General features: G+C 41.1%; 1 protein-coding gene across 1 annotated transcript; it reads left to right on the top strand.

The window, feature by feature from the left end:
- The first annotated feature begins 3,073 nt into the window (after positions 1–3,073).
- fgf10a (fibroblast growth factor 10a) lies at positions 3,074–14,291 on the top strand. The gene is made up of 3 exons (XM_026999415.2): positions 3,074–3,377; positions 12,964–13,067; positions 14,097–14,291. Exons 1-3 carry the CDS (start codon positions 3,074–3,076, stop codon positions 14,289–14,291), a joined length of 603 nt encoding a protein of 200 aa, XP_026855216.2.
- Positions 14,292–22,504: the final 8,213 nt, after the last annotated feature.

The raw sequence follows: 22,504 nt of genomic DNA, 5'->3' as shown, positions 1-22,504 counted from the left end.
AACTAAAGTAACTTATTAATTGGAATGAAAACAGAAACAGATTGATTAGATTGTTTTCAGACAAACAGATATAAGGTTGTATTATCAGTATACCACAAATATTATTCAGTCTGGCTTTGACAGTGTAATTCCAAATGTAAAGATTATTTTTGGACGTACAGAGAAAATATATCAAAATACTGTTTGCTCTTCAAATTTGTGTATTCTGTATTATGTCAACAGAAAATGTAGTAAGTAATGCTTCTCCCCTTCAACCAGCTAGTATGGCATAGAGGGTTGTAGGGGTGTATGCTGACATATTCAAATCCTTGTTAAAAAACACATTTGTCCTTTTGGTCACAGTTCACATTTCTCTGGTTGACTGCTGGTTCCCCGTGTTGGCAGGAAATGTTTGACAGAGGAAGTATGTGATAAGATTGAAGTGTTGTGGATGTCAGATTAAGTGTTGAGCCGATGCTCGGCCAGCGGGTTAGAGATAGGTAGTACGGATAGGCAGCACAGGCTGAGGGGACTGGGGGGATGTGTGTGGATGGAGAGATTTTGCTGGAATGACGAAAGACACATTGGACTGAAAGCCATTCATCTTCAGCTACGGCCTTTTGGGAGGGATTAGGTTTAAGTTTCATCTTTTTCTCTTGTCATTAAATTTTACCTCACTAGAGGGACCCAGTGAAGTTTCCCTGTGCTGTGTCTGAACCAAAACCAAAACCTTTTAGGTTTGTCTTTTAAATATTGAGAGAAAAATTACTTGTCCTGCAGAAATACAAAGTACTGCATGTAAAAGCACAGTGTAAAAGCACACAATATAATAGAATCCAGTCATTTGTTTTCCATTGTAAAAATCCTTAGTTTAATCACTGCACTCCTTTAAATACAATGACAATTAACCTTGTAAGCCAAGAATGAGGCATTTACAGAAGCAAGCAGGACTAAATTAGATCAATATGTGGACAGTTCAGTGACAGTAAACCACACTGTTTTGTCACTGCCCTCAAAAGCAATGGACAGTTTGGTAGATAACAGATGTCCCTTCTCCCTCCTCTCTTCTAGACCCTCCCCCTACTCAAAATGAGTTCTTTCTCCCCTTGTGCCCATGAGGGTGATCAAGATTCCAGCCGTGAATACTATGATGCAAGACTCAGACTGTCCAGTCTATCATGTAGGTATAACTGTCACGCAACTAGTGCATTCTAAAAGACGTTGAAACTTTAAAGAAGAAACAATGAGGAGATATTGTAACACATGGGTCATATTCTGATTTAAAACAGCCAACCATAAGTCATATTTATACTGTTAATGGGCGAACACTGCCCATATACTGAAGTCCACGCTACTGCATTTCAGTCTGTAGCTGCAAGTACAGCAAATATAGCAAGCATAATATGAATGACATTTCCTTGATATTGAGAGAACTCTACAGAAGATCTGTTATCATGACAGTCACAGGTGAACAAGGTCAAAAATATGGATTCTGTCTAACAGTGTGAAAAGAAAATTAAACAGCAAATAATCCAGACATGGGCCTAAGATTTTTGTGTTTTCTGGGTAAATTCTCTTTTGGTGCAACCTGTCTATATCTCCCTGCTCTGTGTATGTATTGTAATTTACTCACATCTCTCATTTTAGGGACATTGTATGGGTGATTACTTTTATCATACATCTACATTTGTGTAGTAATATGTACTTTAATGCCTACAAAGGGAACAGTGAACATTCAACAGTCTCACGACAACAGAAGGTGTGTCAGGGTTTTAAGAGAGGAAGAGAAGATCTCTTCAAAGTCATTTTAAGTACATTGGGTAACTACTTTTTAGTATCTATTATATATATGCTTTGTAACCAGTCCTTTAATGTCTACACAGGCAATAGCACACACACTCGCTTTGGTTACAGTAACTGAAGGTGTGTCATTGTTTTAAAGAAAGGAACAGGAGTCTACGGAAGGTAATGGGCAAGGAAAGGCTGCTAGTAAATTAGGGGAAAAGTTCCAGGTGTCTCTGATAAGGCTCGCATGCCATGGGGGTCTGTTCCAGCTAGCTGGGAGAAAAGTTACAGAGAGAGCAGCAGAGAGGGAAACCTGCTCTGCACTGGGCAAGTCTTGGGGCTCTCGACCCAAAAGGGGAGGGAGGGAGTGGTGTGGGAGGGGCCGAACGAAAGAGAGCAAGAAAGGGACTTGAAGAAAGAGAGCAAGACAGATAGGATAAGAGAGAAAAAATGCCCCTCTCTTTTTCCTCTCATTCTGACACACACCCGCACCCACAAGCAAGCACACGCGCACGCAGATCTTCAAAGCCAACTGCTTTTCATAGACTGCCTATTAGCTAAAGAGATTACATCTGGGGCCCTCCACTCGATAAATAAGGTGCGAAGACTGGCAGTGCTCAGTCACTTCAGAGGGGGAGATCCACTCCACCTTAGGACACTCGCAGGAACAGCAGCACGCTCAGTCAGGGGGACGCTCAGAGGGAAAGACTGAGCAACAGAGAGACTAAGCAAGAGAGAGAGTGAGAGAGAGAGAGAGAGAGAGAGAGAGAGAGAGACACGCGTTCTCCCTCACCGACTCCTTTCCAGAGTGAGGCTGCTTCAGACACAGCAGGTCACAGCCGGGGGATTACATGAGTTTGATTTCCGACTTTGGATTCTTCTCTCTTCATCCAGAACAGATTTGCTTTCCTGGCTCATTTGGGTTGTTTTGACTTTTTTTCCCTAAAGGACATTTTTTGTTTCCTTTTTTTGCTGCCATTGTTGTTATTGCTGTTTGCACTCCTGATTTCTTCCATCCTCAGCCGAGTGTACGGAGCACTCCAGGGGAACACACACGGGGGGGAACGTGGGGCCAAGAGGTGAGGCGTCCCCTTCCCCATCCCCACGGAAGTGTCTCAAGTTATGGATGTTGACACGTTCCTTTCGGACGCGAGGGGAACCAGATCGAGCCTGGGAAACAGCAGAAGCACCAGCGTTACCTGCCACGCTCGCACGGGGCTCTGCACCCCGTGCTCTCCCCTTCTCCCGGCCACCTCTCCAGCATGTACCTTTCTGTGAGGCTATTCCCAGTCCTCTGCCCTCCAGTACAATGTGCAAATGGGAAGTGACTAAGGGTGCCTCAGCCTGGTCCCACGTGTCCTGCCTCAGCGTCCTGCTGCTTCTGCTCCTGTGCTCGGCTCTGCCCGTGGCCTGCCATGACGGCCACGGAACCCTGCGCTCCCCCAGGGGGGCTAGCTCTTCGTCCTCCGTGGTGGTGGGCCGCCATGTGCGCAGTTATAGTCACCTCACGGGTGACGTGCGCAAGAGGAAGCTCTTCTCCTACCAGAAGTTTTTTCTCAGGATTGATCAAAACGGTACCGTCAACGGCACCAAGAGCAAAGATGATCCATTCAGTAAGTAACGTCTCTCCATTTGCCGTCTCTGTTTATTTTCCTCGTTCTCTCATTCTCCCTCTCTCTGTCCGGCTGCGAGCACATGTGGTTCCCATAGAGACGAAATGTTTCCCAGGATATGGCACAGCTTATTTCCTGCTTCCTTTGATTTTTGTCTCAAACATCCACAGATAATAAGAACCTTACCTGAGCTTGTGGTGCCACCACTTAGTGTGTTTGGAGCTGCTCCACGTGGAAAGCAGAAGGCTTTCGAGTAGTTAGTCCCGGATGTTTTTCCTCCACTTTTCTGAGTCTACATTTATTCATAACAGATTTCCTGAAAGCAATTAGACATTTCCAAGAGACCCTTCTTTGCAATAAAATATTTAAATCATAGTATAGTTCTATTGTTTTTGTTATTACTGCTATAAGTCTTACAGCTCATATTTGACATGTTTACATGTTGTAACGTTTGAGTGTTAACCCCACTGGAACCAATGTGCCATCCCTTTTCTATTGTTTCTGCATTTAAATGCTGTTAGTCTGCTAGTTAAGTCCACGGCACCTGGCTGGGACGTTTTAAAACACCCTATGCTCTTTTCTGTTACTGCATTGCGCACACATTGGTCTTAATAAAAAAGGGTTTGACATGTGGGGCCCATGTGAGTGGGGTTTACTTACAGACAGAGAGTGCTGGAACTCTACAAGACATGGCTGTGGACACTTCAATTAGTCCGGCTGCCTCTTCGACCTGTCGCACTAAAAACTTTGGAACGGAGATATAATGTGGTTTGAACATTTAAAAAAAAAACTTGGTCACTTATTTATTTAAGTGCATCATGCATTTGCAAGTGGTAAGGACAGAAGTAAAGACAAAAGTGGACAAGTCTTGTTCGTGGGGAGTTTGAGTAGTACCTGACTGTTTATTTGACCAGCCTTTGAATCAACTTTGTTCGGCTACACATCACTTCTGTAGAGAAGCAACGGTATCTCAAGGTGCCGGTAAGCACAGTAGGCATGGTAAAAGACTCCCGCCAACTGCTTACCACATATGAACATTTCATGCTCATCATTTTCTACCACAATGGCCTTAAGGCACAAGCCTGGTGGGAATTCGCATCTCATCCCAGCCTCGTCCCATCAGAATTGTGAATCTGGCCTGGAATGGGTGAGGAAAGGGGATTCACTCAATAGTGAATGAATCATTTCTCCAAAACAGGTTGGAACTCTGCCATTTGGGAGCTTTCGCTAGCTCTTGCGTGGAGACTCTGTAGTGGGATGCTGCCCACAAGGTAGCAGCAGTGCTCTCTGTGTCCTGCGCCCAAAGCCCCAACAGTCTTGCTGGAGCTTAAACACAGCACTTTTGCGAAGGTGCTTTGGCTTGATTTGTTCTGTTATCAGAAACCATTGTTTGCTGCCATTCATGCCTGGAACATGTAGGAAGGAGTTGGCTGTCATGTTATGGCATAACACGCTGGCACAATATCAAGAGTCTCTTCAAAATATTTTTCTTTCCCCCAGTTAAAGCTGTTGACATTTCAAAAACCCCTCTGCATGTGGCATAACTTTAGTCAGAGGTCAAGAGAACATTCAATTGCTCTGAATCATGTGACTATGAGTTAATTATGATCTCTAATTATTACTTAATGGGAACACTGAAATAAAAGAATTACTTGCAGAAGCTGTTTCCTTGATATATGTATATACACATGACCTCCATTTATATTATTACTCATCTTTATTCTATTGTAATTCTTTGCGATATTAAACCTAACAAAACAAAACAAAAAAGCAAAACCCTCTTTCCCATTACGTTCAGGCAGCCTCAGTCTGAATACATACCATTTATAAATCACAGAACTAAATGCTGAACAGGGGGAGCAGGGTGATCAAAACACACAGTTTAGTTCAGTGTGCTTATTTAATACTATTATTGTCATTGGATCTTTTAACAAAAAATATAGCCATTAAAATTTTGCATGAAATAAAGATATATTGCTAGTGAATAATGCTGTCCTCTTAAAAAAGAGTCTAAATGTATGTATGTATGGGCTTGATTTTTTTTTTTTTAAATGCTTAAATTTTCTCAAAGTAACCATATGAAGAAATGTTTACAGAAAGTTTAAGTATGACAGAGCACTGCTTTTTTCTAGATGTGTGCTCAGAGAGTCTCTTTGTCAGTACTAGAACACATAGCAGTCTCCAGCCGACCTTACTTCTCAAGTCCTGCTCTTTCGCCCTGCTCTCGACAAAAGACCTGCCTATACACAGCTTGTAACCCTACCCTACCCATATTGTTTGATTTCCCTTTCAGAATCCATCTGCTCAGTATCACTTTGTCACATTGTGCTGGAGACTCTCATCTCCCACAAGACATTTTTGGATGTAGTGCCCAGGGTGGAGCTTCAAGCTGTCCTCAGTGTATTGAGCGTACCAAACAAGAAGCTCACTGTGATGGCAGAGCATACATGTAATCGGTCCGTTCAGCTGAGAAAGTGCTAGCCTATGGTTCACACTTTCCCTTCATACGCTTACCCTGCTTCTTCTGGCTCTGCAAAGTGGACTAGTCGCCTATTCCATTAGCATCTGACTGATGATTAACACAGTCCAAGAGGTAAACTACACACAGCAAACTCTGTTCTAAGCACAAGTGTGTTTCACCAGCAGAAACCTTTGCTTTTAAGTTCACTCCAGCACCCGGCAGGAGGAAATTCTAAATGAGGATCATTAGTCCTTGACAGATTTGACTGAGGGTATTTAGCAGTTTAGGGTTCAACTACTGGTTGTGGGGTCCAAAGTGCAGGGGTCTATCCAATCATCGTGTCAACTTGTGGGCAGTACATCAAACAGGGGTCAGCACAATGGTCACTTCCCCCCACTCAGTCCATTTAGAGCCAATTGAATCAAATACTGCTCAATTAGAGATACAGATGACGCCCTTCTCAATGAGGTGTTTCTAAGCCGAACTCATTTGGGCCAGCAGTGCTCTCCTTAGAGTGCTGCAGATGTTCAGTCTCCTGGGCGGCATGTAGCACACACTCAGAGGAGCAGCGGCAGTGACTTCTATGGGGAACCTCTGGTGTTGTGCTGTCCTGGGTGGTGGAGGTGAGAGGGGTTAGTCAGATCATTTGTCCATGTTTGTTTTAGAATATAAAAATCCATTTGCTATATTTTTACCAGAGACATTAATTAAACCGGGTAAATCAAAGACTGTTAGTTTAAGAAGTATATGAGGTTAAGAGCAAGGGATTATTATCTGTTGCCTGTGCCTGTTTTTTTTTTTTACTGTGCAACAAGGGCGTGGGGCTTGAGTTCAGCTGTTCTATGAGGTGTCGGTGTTGGCCAGGGTGCTGGATGGTCTCAGTGAGGCATTCCTCTAGGTTCAGACAGGAGACTAGTGTGATGTTATATGCCTTGTCGGTAACTAATGATATGACATCAAGAAATTCTCTGAGCAGGGAGGGTTCAGGAGAGTCAGCTGCTCCCCAACACATGCGACTGTATGTGATATTCAGTAGTGTGATACTTAGCAAGTTCCCATAAGCTTATATTTTTAAGCCTATTGACATTAGGACATGGTAAGAAATTGCAAGTCTGCAGCAGTGTGTTCCTGCTACAGCTGCGATTCTGATACTGCAGCAGCCTGTCTGTTCCTCTCTTCTCATCAGTCTTCCTCTATTCATAAGGAGACAATGGTGGATGACTTTCATTCCTCCCTGTCAGAGATGGGGCAAAAGCGTGTGCTCTGAATGTGTGAATATATACGAGGAGACACTGTGCCAGGCACATGGACAGCAGGCAGGCGACATGGCCGGGGCTTCTTCCTTGCAACTGTGATGCCCATTTAAAGCTCCTATGGGAAACCAGATACACACCAGCCATAAACAGACTTACAGGGAGTGGGGTGATGTGCAAAAGATTAACGTCAATGTTTCTTTTCATTCCATTTGACCTGAATGTCCTCACCGATTTTCTCTCCTCTGATTCATAAATAACAGAGCCCACTTTTACTGGACTGCTTAAGGTACTTAAGGTACATGACCAAGATGATAATGATAATGTTGTATGTTAACGTAACATACTGAGAGGAATAATGGGTTTACTTGTAACTGGCCCACTGTGTTTGGTCTGCACACTAACTTTAGCAGGCCTTTCAAATCAATTAGTATTGCACTACATTCTTGATTCTACTTCACAGAATTAATGTCAAGTAATCTAAGGTTGCCCATTTTACACATAATTCATTACATTTTACATGTTCATTAACCTGATAAAAACTTACAAAAGTTTAGTTAAATCGGTTGGTTCTCTCACAAAGCTGCTGGGTTAATTCTGCTGGGTCCCATTTATATACATTCCTTTCACAGCCTGGTTGTGAGTTTCTAGATCTTCTTTCAGTTAATGTCTTGTTTTTGGCTCGTTAAAAGTTCATCACAGAGGTATGGAAGGCCAGATGTATGCCTAACCTTTGACCCCATAACTTAAAGCCCAGGGCTATTTGTGCCAAGGCCAGTGTTGGGGAGAAATAGCACTATCTATTTCCTGGTGCTGTGGCTTGCTTGTCTACCCACAGTCCAAATTTCCAAACATGTACTTCTCTATTGACAGCTGAAAAAAGCACTTATTTATGGATCTGAAAGGTCCTGACTAATAGTTGGTGGATGGACTTTAGTTGCCAAATGAACTTTTCTGAACTTTTTATTTGTATAGCCAAGACTAGATTCCCCACTTTTTGTAGTCTTTGGTTAAATATTGTTTTTGTTGAAAATTCAAATGCAGCACTGAAAGTGTTTTTCCGTGCGGTTTACTTTGACCAAAGCCGCCTGGGACGTAGGAAGTGGAGGCATCACGTTTAAAGTCGGCAATATTTTTCTATTTTTATTTATCTCTGTCTTCCTTTACATACTGAAAAAAAACCTCACTTTACAGTTGCTTTCAATAAACTCTGCCTGTCACTTCCATACTTCCAATCACAGATCCAGAGTTTTGGAATGGGATTCAGATTCAGAAAAAGGACCACATGCTTTTACTCTAACAGACCAACTGGTTGTCTCTCAGCAGAACTGGAGATAAAAGTGCACAGGGCTGATACGGAATCATACATAATAATTTCACTTGCCATCGGTTGGGCCTGACTGAGCTAAACAGAGAAGTGTCTTTACATCCTGCTGGTCCATTAATGGCTATTTCTTTATTGTTGTTGTTTTGCCACTAGTATGATGTAGGCTGTAGGATGTAGGTGTTCTGATGGCTGACCTAAAGCACAGGGAACATATTGAGAATGCATGGATCCACTTGCATGCTAAGAGAGGCAGCTCTTAGCAAGGTCCCCCACACACTAGTGTAGTGCACAGCACAAAATACCTTGCTGAGAAAGGAGTGAACTTTTCCCTGGACACGTCTTCACATCATCGCCAGGGCGAATTCCTGTGCGGAGTGTGGTCGGACAGATGGTGGTGGGGGAGTCTAATGGAAGCATCAAAGGTAGCAAAGTGAGACCGCCAATGGGTCCAGGGATGCATCTGGCTGGCCCAGTTTTAAAGGAGCAGGCTGGAATGCCGGCTAATTATATATTGCGTGTGCAATAGGCAGGGGGTTGAGGCAGAGGGAGGGAGCTTATCCTAAGGCAACTGCTGGCTGGAGTGGGAGTCCTGGGTTTCATCCACCACAGGTCCTATAGCCCGACCCCCTTCTTCCTCACTCTCTTCTTTGTGCCTTGAATAGCCACTAGTGTAACACATTCCCACACACTGCTGCTCTGCTCCCCGACAGCATGGGTGCCTGCGCTGACATTTAAAAAAGGAGGCTGGAGTCTCTGAATGCTGCCACAGCCGAGTGTGTGTGTGTGTGTGTGTGTGTGTGTTGCAGTTGTTGTTGTTGAAAGGATAAAGGTGCATGGATGTATAGGTGCATATGCAGATTACAAGCATGCATAACTCCAAATGCAAATGTAACAAACAGGAACCTCTGGCTGATTGAAAACAGTACTTTGACATTTTTAAGATGGAACTTCAAAAGTAACCTTGTAAATGTTGTAGCACATCACTGAAATCTGTTACATGCACATTACATGGGCCCAGAGGAAAGTTGTGGATCATCGAGTGCTAACAGGCACAGCTCTGGGTGTGGGCTTTTGTGTAGGAATCTATTTATTTTACTGGCTTGTTTTTTCCTGAACCCCTCTCCTTGTGCCATATGGGCACTCACAAGCTGAGTCCCAGGCAAACAGATTTATAGGGAGTTAATGATGTACACTTCATAATCAGGAGTAATTGAATACTGTTTTGAGTAGTATAAGGTGAGTCATTAAGAAAAGCTGGGCCTGTTAATGAGTACCTAATCATGACAGTTCAAATTTTGTGTTACCTTCAAACACATCTTTGGTATTAGAAACATAATTTTAGGTACAATCTATTCTCCTATGAAATCATGGAGGGGTTTTCCAGCTAGTTTAGAAACAGCAAGTTTGGTTCAAGTGCATTTCTTAAGGAGAAAGATGATATAATCACAAGTGCTTGGCAAAGAGAGAGATTTGGAGTACAAGGCAATAAAGAAAGATTTATAAAGGCAGGTTTGAATTAGATGTTTAGCTTTTCTCAAGATTTCTGCTCCTGAGCTAAACATTGTTTGATATCAGCAAAAGTAGAGTGTAGAATTCATACAGATAGTGAATTTGAAAGTGATAAACCATCATGCTGTAGCTAAGTTATTAGCATATAAAAATAAGATGTAAGTTGTAAGAAGAGTATGACACACATATGTGTGTGCATGTCATACTCTTACTTCTTCTTTTATATTTGTAGTTGCAGTATTTGCCTGCTCCAAAACTTTTAGAAAACTTTGTAGAGTTTACTTTACTCAAAGTCTACTTTGAATTATTTGAAAAAAAAAAAAATCATTTCATTTTCCTTTTCCTTTTTGGCTACTTTCTTATATTTTGATGAAGTTTCTAAACCACATTTACCCCAGCAAGGTTGTTGAGGTAGCATTTTATGGCACAAAAATACAGGAACTGAACTGCAGAAATACATCCACATGCTTTCTTATCCAAGTTCATGTAGAGGCACCGTGAGCACGTGGCGGAAGGATCTGCATGGAGGCCCATGGAGACCGATTACACTGCTTGTCTCCTGGAGCCCGAGGCCTGCAGTGACCAGATCAAAGGTGCAAGGCAGTGTCATCAGGAGCGAACGCAGGGTCAGCGCCAATGATGGCTCTTAATTGGGACCCTGTTTCCTTTATGGTCTGGGAACCAGGGGGCTAATTGATAAGACATGTCTGTCACATGACCAGCAATTCAGGGTTCCCAGGACAATTAAGCACTTTGACATGGCTCGGCTTGCTGGACGATTGAGAAAAAAGGAGGAGAGTTGTGCTGCCAAACAGCTGAATGCGAGTTACTCATTGTTGTTTTGATGCTGACAGATGATTCAAGGGGCTGTGTGGTATCTGCAAGAAGCCCATATTTTACTTTCAACGTGGCTTGGCATGACTCCCCCTATATGATAACACTATAGTTTTCACAAACACATGAGTACCACACGGGGGGCAATGGCGAGTCCAAGTGGATGCGGGTCTCTCTCACTGTTACAGGCCCCAGCGCTGTGGCAGACTGCTCAGAGCTACAAATGTGAAGCTGTGGGGTTTTTGTAATTATCACAAGATGCGATAACGTGTGCTCTGTAACCCTGCCAAGAAATCTCCGACCGCCGTGGAGCATGAGGGTGGCCACCAACACAGCCTGGAGCAGGAGCCAGGCCTACTGAGTGCAGCTCACAGCAGAGCATGGCCCGGCCTGCGTGGGCAGCCGCTAGACTGAAGCTGGCCTGAAGCTGCACCCAGCTACCGGCAGACAAGAGCAGTGCAGCACTCAGGACACATGGTTAGGCAGTCGCAAGCAACCCAGATTTAAAGAGCCTGTAGACCAAGCTTGTTAAAGTTGTGAAGCTTTTAAGCCATTGTAATCCGAGCCCAACAAGGGTATAAACCAAAGATACCTAGAGGATCATGTTGCACCCCAGGCAACTTCTCTCACATTTTTGCAAGTGTCTCAGCAGATGCCTTATATTATGCAGATGGTAGACAGGGCTTGTAGGAAACTGGACGAGCAGATGATATGACTGTAAAACCATTACTCATGCTGCCAAGTGATCAGACTTGTGCAATAACATCTCCTTTTTATGTCAAAGTGTGCTTTTTGAAAAATTGTGCTTTTTAACAGTTTTCTTATAGAAGATTTACAGTACATCTTATATTGACACTACACACCTCTAAGATTTGCATTACATATATAAAATCCCTCACAGAGACTCTCTCTGTGTGTGTGTGTGTGTGTGTGTGTGTGTGTGTGTGTGTGTGTGTGTGTGTGTGTGTGTGTGTGTGTTTATGTGCAGACATGTGGTCCTCTCTCTGAGTACCAAGTTCTGAATGTACACTTGTCTCATTTGGTCCATTACTCTTGTCTGAACTATTAGTCTTTGATCATGGATTTTCCCCCTCTAATCCCACCAGGTCTGTCATCCGGGCTCTGTTCTTCCTCTTTTCATCCCGTCGCTCTTGCTCACAAACCTGAGGCGAGGGAGGGGAGAGGAAAGCTGACTAGATTCTTTTACATCTCCCCTCAATGGCTGCAACCTGAGTCCATGCGGAAGGGGAACTCTCAGATCCTGCCTAATCCTTCTGTTGTGGTGGAGCCACAGTGCTTTGCTCCTCGCTCTGCAGGTGTGGCACCAGCCACACTGCGCTCCGTTAGCCCTGTATAAAGAGATGTGGCAGATGTACATGTTTTGAATTTAGATTAAATGGAAGTCCTGATGTTATTCGGCTAGTAGTGCTAATCTGTAGTAATTGGCCTACAGCTGTTTCAAAGTCGGGCTGTAACGGCAACTAAGGTTTAAGGATGCAGCTGCTCTGATGCAGCTGTAGGTATTATTAACAGCCTAGCATAGTCCAAGGTCACCCTTTGGGGCAAAGTTCCTCCAATCCCATAAGCAAATACCATCATACTGCCCCAGCAAAATTTGCACTGGTTCAAGGCTAAATCCCTTGAAAGCATGGTGACTTTATCAGTTTGTGTAATTGCCTTTAAGGGAAAAAATAGTAACGGTTACTGCAGCTTGAATCATAATGGTTCAAAAACACGCTGCAACGGCAAGACACAGTAGAACACCATATTCTGGCAAACAATGGCAGGGCAGCAAAAATTGATTTGGGGTGTGTGTGCATGTGCATGCTTTTGGCAGTGATCAGCACAGCACTCTCACCCAGGGTCTACGGCTAGTAGACAGAGAGAGCAAATGGATCAGCCGGAACAGCTGCATGTCCTGCATGACTGGCAGAGGAAGGCAGAGGCAGCCTGTCACATGAGGGCAGGGAAGCTGATGGGCATTACACCAGAATGTGGTTATTACACAAATGTCAGGCAGGATTTGAATGCACATCAACACTGAATTCATCCACTTGAATGCAATGAGCTGAAATGAGACTCACTATGTGACTCACTATGTAAGTCAGTTTAGCCTAACTGTATTGTTTATGCTTGGGAATTTTTTCACCCAACTCATATCAAAGATCTGTTTTGTTTTGGTTTTTTTTGCTTGTTTCATAGGTATACTCGAAATCAAGTCTGTGGATGTCGGCATTGTGGCTATCAAGGGGCTTGACAGCAACTACTATCTTGCAATCAACAAGAAAGGGGTGGTGTATGGCGCGGTAGGTTCTTTTCCCTCCAGCAACTACAGCTGAATCATGCTTAATGCTAAGAATGCAAATTAACTTTGTACATATAGTTTACTGTTAAATATATATGTAATATTGTGCAAGTCCCCCATTTCTCACATTTCTGTGAGAAAATATTTTAACAATAGCAACAACAACAGCAACAACCAAAATAATAATAACAACTTCAATAAGCTTCATTAAGGGTTTCATGAAATGATTATCCATTAGATGATAGTAAATTTAGGTTCTACTTAATATTATGTAAACATTGTTTACTTTACTAGAATGTTTTTATTATCAAAAATATCTGATTGTTCTTATTTTAACATGGTATTGAAAGATCAGTGAGCGCTCAACGCCTTTGATCATGCAGGAGACCCTGCTCCATTTCTCATGTCTCTAGGCCCTTAAAAAGCCTGGGCTCCTTTTAAAGGACAGTTCCACTCCATTGCCTGTAAATAATCCCCTAGCAAAAGTCGGCTTTGGCAAAAGAGTTCTGTCATCTTGGAGAAAGTAAGCCGAGAAGCCCCTCTTCCTTACACAGGAGTCTCTCCGCAAACGCAGCTCCATGCGTGCTGTGCCGCTCCATTCACCGCACAGGAACACAATCCACGGCTCGGCCTTTGTTAGCCGGCCCCTCCAGCTCAACCACCTCCCATTCATCTGGTCTCATGAATTGCAAATGTTACCTGAAACAGGAAAAATGGTGGCTTCTGTCTCAGAGACATTGAATCAAATCAGAGAGAATCAGGCGGGGAAAGAATGATGAGGAAGTCCGTGCTTTAGCACTGCCACACTGTCACTTAAAGAATCTTAATGATTTGTTGATATAATCCTGAAGTCATTAATCAGCATTGTATGGTTTAGAATGCAATTTGCCATGTGCAGTGAACTGTGTTTTCCTAAGAAACACTACTTTCTGAAAAGTTGCTTTTGTGTTTGATCGGACGATGTGCTGCATGCGCTCAGTATAAACCTCTGGCCACTTCAAGCCAACTGTATTCTGTATCTTTTCTCCAGAAAGAGTTTGGCACTGACTGCAAGCTGATCGAGAGAATCGAGGAGAACCGGTACAACACCTACGCCTCTGCTGAGTGGAGAAACAAAAAGAAGCCTATGTTCGTGGGCCTGAACAACAGTGGCAAGACCGTGAGGGCCAAAAAGACACGTCGAAAAAACACTACTACACACTTCCTGCCCATTCCCATTCCATAGCCACCGCCTCGGACATGACCCCTGGGAACAGCTTACTGCACTGAGGAAAATTTTTCTACAGTATCTTTTTTTTTTTTTTTTTAAAGGAAGGCACTATGTAAAAGAACTGTATGAACTCATTCTCACTGAGTCAGATTGATGTCATATATTTGTTTTTAAGTTATTGGCAAAAGAGAAAATATGAGAGGTTTTTCAATGCCAAATTCTTGGATGAAATGTTCGAACACAAGAGGAGGAATCGCACCCATCTCCATTAAGGAACTACAGAGAACTTTTGCAGAGTGCAGTTCTTGTGTGTAATTGTGTGCGTGTGACTTTTGGATGCAGTTATTTATGCTGTACTAACTCATAAAAGACTTCTAATGCTCTGTGACTCAGTGGACTGCTAGTTGCGTAAATACTTATTGGAAGCACTTGTTTAAGGTGCTAGAGTGAGTGGCCAAGAAGAGAGAGGGGTGCTCTGTAAGGACAACTTAGCCAAGGTAGCGCCATAGCATAAACAAGTCTAACGAATCTTTATTAACACGCAAAGCCACTGTATTTGATAGCTCCATTCTTTATCTGACTGCTTTTGAATAAATTATTTATTTTATGTAATATTTAAAGGAAAACAAAGAAAAAAACATGGAATTGACATTTTTTATCATTTATGCTCCTCTTTTTAAAGCTATTCTATCGGTAAAACATGAATAAATAAATATATTTCTCTTTACTGCAGAATATGTGTCCATTGCACATTACTTTTCATATGAAGTTTACAAGTGGTTTTGAGAGCAAGTACCTTCAAAATAAAAGTTTGTTAAGCATTCAGTTTTCAAAAAAATGTTTATTAAAAAAAAAAACATTTTAACAATGAGAACAAAATATATTCTTTAATAAATGACTGATCATGGCCTTTGTTTGGAAAATAACTGAATGCCATTGTCTGCATTTCTAAATATGCTGCCAAAACAACCAAGAGCAGAGCCACTTTGCAATGAAGCTAATCAAAACTAAATGTTCCTCTCATACGACAGCTATGCATGCCATTGTGTCAAAAGGCTATATGCCATTCCACAAGGATTTCTGTGAGCTAATCTTTCAAAACTCACAAATAAAAAACAAAACATATCCAGGATAGTCTCCGCTTACAACCACAATTATGTCTAGCACATAATTGTATGTCAGCCACAGCAGAGACACTTCAAAATCTTTAATACCTTTTTATGTTTCCACTGAATTTGCATAATGAAAAATAATGATAATTCAAGTGTATGGTATTTACCCAAGACCCCCGCTGTTGGCTCAAATGATTACACTGCATACATCTGCCTCACTTACAACATATATATTTGCGACTAGGCACTTGACTATGAGTCTTCTGCTGCAAAGGAGGCAAATTCATCTTCAGGCTTCTGTCACCAGAGCTGGGTTAAGTTCTAAATTGAACTGTTTGTTTGCTTTTATCAACTGTGCTTAATATAGAATAATGCATAGCGACTTAAAATTGACTTTAACATGAGAAAAACGTCTTAGTGGGTGTTTTGTGTTGTGACTCTTTGTGCCTTCTTGTTATGTTTCAGTTATTTTTTGCTATCTGAAAATGTGGACAATGGCAGGATCTTAAGTTCTTTCTCCGCTACACCTCTGGCGATCATGAGAATGGTACTGTCCATTCTCATCTACTAATTATGCTCCCCACCCTCTCTCTGGATAATGGCATGTGGGATAATGTAAATATTAGCTGTTCATGAACTGATTCTAATTATCTCTGATGTAATGCCTTTTCCCTTCCTGTGACCACGAGACCACGTCCTGCTGTTACTAAGGTAATGTGTGTGGGGGGCAGGGTCATAGCAAACAGACATGGACGTTACCTCCATCAGCGATCCATCAGTGTCAGTCATGGGTCACATGACACTCCTTTCTGGAAGCACATGAAGCGTTACGATCACCAAATGTCAAGACAGACAATGACATTTGTATCATGAGGAATATCAAAAAATGTTATATGCTGGTGTGCAAAGCCTGTGTAACAAATCGCGACGCACTTATGCCAGATTTGGCTCACGGTCTGTCTATCCTTTACTTCCTTTCAAGTTAAGACAGCGCTCATGTGTTTGTTTATATGTACTTTGGCTGTTCCATAAACTATCTTTCATGTACGAATAGACCAAAATGGATTCAATGTACTAATGTGAGTGAAGTAGTGAAGTCTCTATTTATTAAACCATTAGTTTAGACAGGTTCAGTTAAGCAGTATTTGTTTTGCTCCAGTATCACTAGAGCACTTCACAGATCTGTGCGAATGCTGAAAAACAACCATACTCACATTCAATGTATTCTGAAATTTTTTTGACGTGTCATTTAACAGGAATGATCATTTAAACGTCTGTCAAAGAGCTGTTTGGACAGCAGCTTTAAACAGAGGGCAAAGCCTCAAATTCAGTTTTCAACCCTTTTTGTTTATGAAGTGTTTTCAGCTTGCTAAGAGCAACACATTCAGATACATCATACATATTCAGCATTCAGGCGTGAAGGAATTCCCATCTGTTTATTTAAGCTGAAATATATATTATAGCCGTCGCAGCTTCACAACTTGACTCTTTTCCCAGAGGATTCTGTGGCTTGTTGACCAAACCACAGGAGCAGCTGTGAATATTTCATTCCAGAGAGGTTGCTCGGAGAGCACGAGTAGACAGGGCAGATTTTAATAGCCCCTGTGGAGAGCAGCTCTGCAGTATTTTTGGACGCGGACTTGGTAACGTTGAGCCAGACCCAAGGAGTTCCAGTAACAGAGGTGTACTCCTCATGTTAGCGGAGCGCAAGACAGCTCTGCGGAGCGTCGAGCTTCGTGTCAACGAGAATCAAAAGAGCAACATGGCTAAATATAGTTTGATTTTCGGACCGCGCTTGCTGCCAACGCAGAGCCAGTTCAGCCTGAGGTTTGGATCTGCGACGATCTCTAGAGGTTTCCAATTTCTGTTCAGCAGGTGTGTCAAACATTTGCCTTGGCTTTGGCGGAGATGAGGCATGTGTTTATCAATTCAGACCGAGCGAGTGAGAGAACCGGAGAGACGGAGGGGCTGCCAACTCCAGGCAACGTCAACCTTTCACGAGAACGGAACGCTGAATTTACCAAATAATATGAAACCAAATTTTGAGTGTGAATGCAGTTTAATATGTTTAGCCCATGGTATGTTTTTAGATAAACTGGTTAGATGTCAAACGACAGAAAAATAAATATATTAAATAAATAAACAAGCAACATTTTACAACATTTAACTTAATAATAATTCCAGAACCTTGAATTCATTAGAACATGAAAATGCTCAACGACGACTTGCTTTTACCTGTTTAAACCCCCTTTAAAGTTCCTCATGCGAAGAAGTGACGAGGTGAAATTCCATCTGTCTTTTCTTACCAACTCATGGGCTCTAGCACATTTATTAGCTTTTTGAAATGATTAGATGAAGTTAATAACACAGTTTGGCAAACATCTGCTGCCTTGGCCATTAATAAAGCTGGTGTTTACAGTGTCTGTAAACCACACAAGTAACATTTCGCATCATCTAATAACTTTGTTTACAAAACAACAAATGAGCTCTATTAAAACCTTTCATCTGATTTTAATCCAACTTGGGTCTTAATAACGCAAGGATGTGATATTTTTAATAAAAATCATCTTTTAAAGTAATTCCTAGTCTGAGAAAAACTCAATTTTGGGATCTCACTTGTTGCAGGAACTTCTCATTTCAGGATGAAGTTTGATTGACAGCCATTTGTTCCAATGTCCATCCTTCTTCCTGTCTATAGATTTGGGTTATACCCGTGCATTTTTATTTAATCCTGAAAGGTCAAGAAATACAGACTAATGTAATTCCAACATGTAAGCACTAAAGACAAAGATCATTCACAATGCAAAATGTGCATGTCACCTATGAATTCTCATTAAAAAAAAAAATTCTCAACTGATTCCCTAATGTGTTTCTTTGGCTTGTGAATTTAGCATAATGCTGAAGTATTTGTGATACAAGTGCTTCAGAACCACGGACAGCTCTGACTTTATAGATGATTGTGTTGATTTGAATTGAAAAGCTAACAAATAGTAGCAGAGGAATGCACTAATAATAGAACCAAAGGTATACCTAGCTTATATAAAACACAGAATAAAGAGCCAATGCAAATACCATTGTACTCATTAAACTGAAATAATAATGAGTATTCATAAATAGCAGTAATAGGTTACTGTTGTCAGACAAAGTTCTATAATTACAAAATTGTACAGGAGACATACGATCATTTATGTGTGTGTATGGAAGGCAGTAAAAAAAGTATTAGGCATTTAAAATATATCATAAAAACAGCACAATAAAAAAGACAATACCTAATAGGTAATTTCAGGGGACCATAAGAATTACTGCACTTGTAGTCCCTAAAGGTCAAAGGTTATAAGGACACATCCTCCTAGTTTCAGGTCAATTTGTACTGACCTTCCATATTTTGCATCTTCATGTTATGTCAGTTGTTTGGTGACTGGTTTATAACAGCAGTTTTTACATGTAATAAGTACAAGTTAACTTGTAGAAGTATGCATTTGTTTCTGGAAATCCCGTAAAATAATTTTAAAAGAAGTGCAGAACATTCTCAGTGTCTCCTTTGTGCCACACTGATCTTATACAGTTCAGGTTCTATACTGCTCCCTCAGCTTTCAAAGATATGAGCCTTTTCTGATTAAGGTTCTCACTGAGCTCATGGTAGAGATGGTGCTCTCGTGGCATACTGATTAAATTAAGAAGTGTGTGCAGGTGGTTCTTTAGGGAGGCCTCAGTGTGCTATGAGTAACATGATCCATAGGTATTTAAATAATAATGCAAAAGTATTCATACAAACGAGAAATTAATGCTATGTGTAATGACAGTAATAAATTAATCCTCTGACAGCTTGAAATTAGGGATTTATGAAAAATTTATTCAGTTTTGTAATCTGTTACAATCTGTGCAAATATTTTGATTCAATCTCTTCTTCCTTACCTTAAAGAAGTAACATGCCAAAAAGACAAATTAACCTTTTTTAATTTAACCTTAATAAATGGGTGTATTGGTACATATAGAAAGTGTGTGTGTGTGTGTGTGTGTGTGTGTGTGTGTGTGTGTGTGTGTGTGTGTGTGTGTTTGATTTGCTCCTTGTGTGAAGACATTCCCATCAAGACAGGAAAACATGAGAACACTCTGAAATTCTGACATGTGGGAACATTGTGGGAACATTTTTCCCCCTAGAAAATGTGGCTTTTATTTGCAAAACTAAGAAAGCCAAATTATCTTTTGGTTGCTGAGGTTAAAGTTTAGTACATAGTTCAGTGGTAAACTCCCATAAAGATAGTATTACATAAAGAGAGAGAGTGTGTGTGGTGTGTGTGCACGTGTGCGTGTTTTGCGCGTATATGGCAGATAAACACAGGGAGTGAGCCTGCAGGCTTTTGAAGCTTTCCTGGATCTGCGTGCTCTCCCCTTCAAGGCCACATGTCGTCATTACCAAACACGAGCGTGGACATCTGGCCTTGACATGGTGTTTCCCTTTTATCACCTGCTTATAGCTGAGGAGAATAAGTCTGGTTCCTCTCAAAAAGACGCACACTCTACCCTCTGCTAATTGCTTACTGTATGGCTATATGGAAAAGGAGATGATTTCTAAAATTGAAGACAGCAGGTTTGGGTGGGTGGGCTTAAAGGTTGCAACCCTTCTCTGTATTTTATTTTATTTTTTAATTCAACTAGAAAATTCAAGTGTTGTGATGATTGGGTAAGAGAAGTATCATGTAACATTTTCACAATTTGTGAAAAAATACACATGCATCTAGTATATCTTATGAATACATTTAGCTCTTTGAATTAGTAAATTCTATTAGTTCTAAAGTAATAAAACAATAAAGTAATTCAACTAGCAGGTGCATGGTATTGGTAGCTCAGTTGTTCCAAGTACTTGACTAGTAATAAGAAGGTTTCTGGTTCAAGCCCCACTACTACCAAGTTACCACTGTTGGGCCCCTGAGAAAGGCCTGTAACGCTCAAGTTGTGCTCAGTCACAATTGTTAGCTGTTTTTGATAAAAGCGTCAGCTAAATACCATAAATGATCTCTTGAGTAAAACCTCAAATTCTCCAAACTATTACATTATTTGGGGCTTATTTTGGACTGGTCAAACTTAAATCACAGATTGATCATGATGTGTCATCATAATGTGTATTTTTTGGGGGGGTGGGGGGTGGGATAGGGTTAGGGTTGGGAGGAGAAAGTAAGTTGTAATGTAGAATGAGAAGTTGACATGACAAAGCAGAAAAAAATAAAAATCTTTTTACCCTGTGAACTTTATTTACAAAAAAGTAAATATCAGTCTGCATGGTTCTGCTCTTGAGATGTGGAATTCAAAGTGATTCATGGAGTCTGTCCAAAGCTGTATAAAACAAAGTTTAACAATTCCTAGGCTACACCCTAAAACAGGGTTTTGAAATGTTAAAAATCAATTGTGGAGATCCATTTTGGATGTATTAATATCATTCAGACTTACAGTAAAACATGCACAAACAACAGGACAATAATGTTCTAAAGATATATTAAATCTGATTTTGATGATTACAATAGTTTTAAAATGTTAAAAAAATGAAATGAAAATATGACACTTGAAAATAATGGGCTGTATTGTCAGCTCCTGTGCCAGGGAGATGGAGCATAGCTGGTGCATTGCTAAATAATTCATCTTAGGTTTGACATTGGTAGCTTCCGCAACTCTTAACTTTTACTTATTTGCATCACTTAAGGAAAAAGCACATAATGGATAATTTTAGCCAATTCCATCATAAAAAACAGCTTCAACTCAGTTATGTTTGTGTTTCCTCCCATGAACTGCTTGCTTCAGGTCCTTCCATAACATTTCTATTGGATTAAGGTCAGAAATTTGACTTGGCTGTTTCAAAACCTTAGCTTCATTCTTCTTTAACCATTCTTTGGTAGAACAACTTGTGTGCTTAGGGTCATTGTCTTGTTACAAGACCAGCATTCTCATGAGATTCAGTTCACAGACAGAAGGCCTGATATTTTATTTTAGAATTTGCTGGTATAATTCGTAATTCATTGTTCCATTAATGATGGCAAGCTATCCCGGTCCAGATGCCGCACATCATGCCTAAACCGTGATACTACCACCACCGTGTTTCACAGAAGGCATGCGGTTTTTGTGCAGGGTTTTGCTTTCTCCAAACATAATGCTTCTCATTTAAACCAAAATATCTATTTTGGTCTCTTCAGTCCATGAAATATTGCTCCAATAGCCTTCTGGCTTGTCCATGTGATCTTTAGCAAACTGCAGATGGGCAGCAATGTTCTTTTTGGAGGGCAGCTGCTTTCTCCTTGCAACCCTGCCATACACACCATTGTGGTTCAGTGTTCTCTTGATGGTGTACTCATGGACATTGATCTTAGTCAATGTGAGAAAAGACATTAGTTGTCTTGTTAGGCCCTGGTTTTTTGGGGTTCTGTTGTGACCGTATGAACTATTACATGCCTTGCCCTTGGCATGTTTTTTTGTTGTTGGTTGACCTCCTGGAGAGGATATTAATGGTCTTGAATTTTCTCCATTTGTACACAATCTGTCAGACTGTGGATTGGTGAAGTCAAAAGAGAGGTTTTGTACCATTTCCCATCCAGATGCGAATCAACAACTCAAAATTTCTTCTGAGGTCCTCAGAAATCTCCTTTGTACGTGCCATGATACACTTCCACAAACATGTTGAGAAAATCTAACTTTGCTAAATCTCTGTTGTTTAAATAGAACAGGGTGCCTACTCACACCTGTTTGACAAGTCAAATTTATTTACATAGCGCTTTTTATAACAGTTGTATCAAAACAGCTTTACAAATGTCTGAAGTCAAGCCCCCAGTGAGCAAGCAACAGTGGCAAAGAAAAACTCCTTAGAGCATGAGGAAGAAACCTTGAGAGGAACCAAGACTCAAAGAGGGGGTAAACAGTCACTACAATAGTAACAATATAGACAATAAGGAGCAGAATAAATAGTGAAAAAGAGAAATAAATAAACAATAATAAAATGAAAAAATAAGCAATTAATGTCTAGTCCAGTTTTCTATAAGTCCTAGTCTGCTCCCAATGGTGTAAGTGTGTCCGAAACCCAACCAGCATGAGAAGATCCATCAAGGGCAATGGAGAAGTAGTTGGCTGTGG

This window comes from Electrophorus electricus, chromosome 6 (assembly GCF_013358815.1).
Source record: "Electrophorus electricus isolate fEleEle1 chromosome 6, fEleEle1.pri, whole genome shotgun sequence".
In the NCBI taxonomy this organism is placed as follows: domain Eukaryota; kingdom Metazoa; phylum Chordata; class Actinopteri; order Gymnotiformes; family Gymnotidae; genus Electrophorus; species Electrophorus electricus.
Note: the sequence above shows the minus strand (reverse complement) of the source record. Positions and strands in the feature narration are given on the sequence as shown.